The sequence below is a fragment of the Lycium ferocissimum genome, chromosome 11, assembly GCF_029784015.1.
Source record: "Lycium ferocissimum isolate CSIRO_LF1 chromosome 11, AGI_CSIRO_Lferr_CH_V1, whole genome shotgun sequence".
NCBI lineage: Eukaryota > Viridiplantae > Streptophyta > Magnoliopsida > Solanales > Solanaceae > Lycium > Lycium ferocissimum.
Genome location: NC_081352.1, coordinates 23246021 through 23250262, shown reverse-complemented (window position 1 = coordinate 23250262; position 4242 = coordinate 23246021). Strand labels below are relative to the sequence as shown.

At 37.8% G+C, this 4242-nt stretch overlaps 1 protein-coding gene across 1 annotated transcript; it reads left to right on the top strand.

Annotated features, from left to right (window-relative positions):
- Nucleotides 1–2418: 2418 nt before the first annotated feature.
- Nucleotides 2419–2790, top strand: LOC132038138 (uncharacterized). Its single transcript, XM_059428859.1, has one exon. It carries the CDS (start codon nt 2419–2421, stop codon nt 2788–2790), a length of 372 nt encoding a protein of 123 aa, XP_059284842.1.
- The last annotated feature ends 1452 nt before the right edge of the window (nt 2791–4242 follow it).

Here is a 4242-nt window from a genome sequence, read left to right as displayed (position 1 = left end):
AAAAGGTATGTTAAGGCTATTCCTTCTTCATTTTGGCATGATCCTATGTTATGAGCCAACAAGCGATTAAATGAGCTTCCATATTGCTCTACTCTTAGAAGCACTAGGAGTATTTCAGTCTTTGATGTCCCTATACCCCGTGTGATTGTTCCTTCTATTTATGGGTCTTGAGATTACTTATGTTGGTGATGTTAGCTCAAAAGCTGTCCATCGGAGGTAGTATGACCTTATGTCACTCCGAGAGTTCTATGTATACATTTCAATTATGCATTGCATTCATATACATATGCATATTGACCCATGACCATAAGGCGTTATATACGCGCATATTATATGTACATGGGCTATGGGAAAATGGGTAGGCGTTATACACGCATTACCACCTGATCATCTGGTGCACCTTGATGATGATATATGAATCGGGTCGTACGTTCCTCGGCATTATTATTATATGATATATGGATCGGGCCGTACGTTTCTCGGCATTATTATATGATATATGGATCGGGTCATACGTTCCTCGGCACTATTATATGGGATATGGATCGGGCTGAACGTTCCTCAGCACTATGACCTATATTTATATACATGAGTATGATTATCTTTGAGAGCATGCAGATTATGCGCCCATAGAGGCATTGTCAGTTATACAGATACTTGTTCATGCAAATCTATGCAGACATTCAGTTTAGCTTTGAGCTCTAGATTTCGTTCATGATTCTTATGCTTACACTTATGTTACTCTTATGCCTTACATACTCAGTGCATTGTCCGTGCGGGTCCCCTATTACTTAGGGAATTTGTGTTCATGCCCGCGGTACGGGTAGACGGACGGGCGGTCCGCTCGGTAGGACCTTTATTCAACGATGGTTGGTGCGCTCCGTTTGATCCGGGGCTGGCATGCCATTTTTGGTATGCCATTCTTTTTGTGATGTATATGCATATGGGTATGACGGGGGCCTGTTTGTTGTCTTTTCTACGATTTTCTATTCCACTAGAGGTACGTAGACGGTGTATGTATATGTCGGATGATGTAGCCTTGTCGGCTCCTATTCTTTTGTGTACAGTATATGTAACAGCCTAGTTGGCTTGCCTTTGTTCTTTCGGCTTGTATGTATGTAAATGTACAGAGTTCATGATGTCACCCCCTTTCATGAGGCGGTATGAGATCAGTTTAAGTCACTTATGGGCCCTTAATGTTCAGTATGGTTCAGATAAGAGTATAGGGGTGTTTGGTCACTAGAGGTCAAACACTCGTCACGACTCATCGGTTTGGGTCGTGACATATTAAAAGCAATAAAAATATCAATAAATAAAGTAGCTATGTCTTACAATGATTGATTGGAGTAAAATATAAGTTGTCTTGAATTCTTCACCCAAACGATTCTTCTTTAATGCTAAAAGCCAAGACAAAAGTTTGAGTAAGGAATATTCAGTATGTGCACGAAAATCTAGATATGGCATTTATAGAGAGAGGACAAAAGGTACAGAAAATAGCCTAAATGACACTATGCGACGATTAGGATGCGGTTGCAATAGGGACATGCGACCAAAATCTGGCCACATTCTCACATCTTAACTTCTTCGACTTTCAATCCCCATCGATTTGCGGCCAATTTGCGGTCGCATTCTTTCACTTGGCCTTCTTCACTTGATTTGATTGTACCTCTCATATGCGGTCGCATATAGAGTATGCGGTGCCGCATCTTCATCGTATTTCACCTCAATTTGTCAAGCTCACTGGTTGCAAAGGGCGAGAGTATGCGGTCGTATTTGGCTTTTGCGGTGCCACATACTCTTCGCATATAAGTGGTTTTTTGGCAACCTCTCTGTTCAACACATGAGCTCAACTTGCAGCCGCATCCTGAACTTGCGGTGTCGCATTCTTCTTCACAACTGGTATTTTTTGTCTTTTTCTGCTATTTAGCTCCCTTTTTTTCCTTGAACTCCCAACACTATAAAAATAGATAATAATACTTAAAAGACTCCTAAAAAGTATAAGGAGTGGATGTAAATAGTCCACAAATCCACGACTTACCAATACCCGTTGAGGATCTCATTCTAAGACGGTATGTAATTTCATTTCCTTGATCTCATCAATTGTTCATGTACTTGGAGTTCTTCCAAATGAGGGCGCAAATTATAATGAGAAATCAATGACAACAGTCAAGTGGAAGACATTAGATCTTATGAGTTTATCTATATGTTGCATTTGATGTTGAAAATTTTGGTGATTACATATGATTTGAATATGGCTTTGTAACGAAAAGATCAAGATATTGTTAGTGCTATGAAGCTTATTGATTTCACAAAAAGACAATTGCAATCGATGAGGGAATCTCAATGGAATACTTTGGTAGAAGACGTCTCCTTATTTATGAAAAAATGGTATGGTGATTGTTGAAATGGATGACAAGTATGGTCTTGGAAAGTCTAAGCGTAAGAGCTCAACTGTTATTCTCATCATTTGCATGTGAAAGTCTTTATGCAGTTATTGATTTGCAACTTTCAGAGCTTAAAAGTCATTTTAATGAAGTGAACACTGATCTACTTCTTGGCATGGCTAGTTTGAGTCCCGAGAATTCTTTTGCAAATTATGATAAAAACAAGATCATGAAGCTTGCTACTTATTATCTAAATGAGTTAAGTGCTTCCAAACTTGAAGATCTTAGTTATGATCTTGACAATTATATTTACTATGTGAGAGAAGTGGACAAGGCTTTCTCAAAGTTGAAAGGACTTGGAGATCTTTCGATAGCATTGGTTAAAACAAATATGCCCAAGACATGATGGCTTGTTTATTTTCTTGTGAAGTTAAGCTTGATATTACCCGTAGCTTACTGCAACAATGGAAAGAGCTTTTTCCTTAATGAAGTATATTAATAATGACTTACGAAGCAGAATTGGTGATGACTTTTTGAATGATTGTTTAGTTTGTTAAATAGAGGATGAAGTATTTGAAAGTGTACCTAATGATGCGATCATTGATCGTTTTGAAAAGATGAGAACTCGTCGAGTGCAATTGTAATGATATTGCTTATGTTTATATAGTGTTTAAGTAGTTCGTCACTTTTTTAATATTTAAAATACTGATTTCTTATGTTGATTTCATGGCTACTGCTAGTTGATTTCTCCCATCCTCCTATTAAAAGGTAAAGTATATCTATTCAACGGAAGAAGTAAAAGAACAATAGGGTTTACCATTTTATTTTTAAGTTAAAGAACAACAGGTTAAAGTGTTAACTTAAAGAAAATTACGTACCAATGATGAAAGGGACAGAGGAACTGGAGAGCCTACTCCTTAATGAACAAGCTGGAACAAGCTAATATCAATCCCCAAAAAGAGGGACATAATAAGATGGCAAGTGACAGTAGAAAACCATCCTTGGTCAAGTAAGGGTATGGTTTGTTGGTGAGAAGGTAATACATCAAAAAATGGACATGGAAATTGCTTTGGAGAACGCAGATCCCAATAAAAGTTCTGCCGTTGGTTATAAATTGTGTAGTTCTTTGGTTATACATAATCAACCCATTTTAAAATTTAAAAGTAGCTCATTTTACAAGTAGAAAAATAGCTTGTTAATTAGACTCATGCTGAAAAAAATCAAACCTGAAAAATCGAATCTAACTGAAAAAAATCGAAAACATTCGAATAGCTGAAAATCGAAGAACCAAACTGAAGTTTGAATAAATCGAACCGAATGACCATCCGTACATGTTCGTTAATTAGGTGGTTGTTAAACATTAGCTTGAGGTTGTTGTCCTGTCTTAGAATTTCGAACCCACAAACGTCAAATCATGGCTCCGCCTCTGAAGGGCATATTAAGAAAAATTGACGAGTGAGCTAGCGGCCTCAAAAGCTAGGCGAAAACGATGGCGTTATTAAAAGCGTATAAAGAAATACACCCATCCTTCACACCTCCCTCCCTCCCCCTACCCCACCGTCCAACGCCCAGGGCTGAATATCTGGAGTGTGGACAATTTAATATGGGGCCTAACATCGGAAAATGAGTATTGGGACGGGTCCTGCTATAATACCATGTTGAAATTTTTTGTCATCCTATCTAAAAGTTTTAGCTGTTAGATAGAACACACTTTTATTTACTTAGTTATTTTCTCAACACTCTCCCTCATGTCAGTCATGACTCTTTTTTTTTTTTTTTTTGGCCAAGGACGTACAATTCTTATTGATAGTAGTGGTGGTGAGATTTAATAACCTACTCTCTTTCTACGATCTTTGTG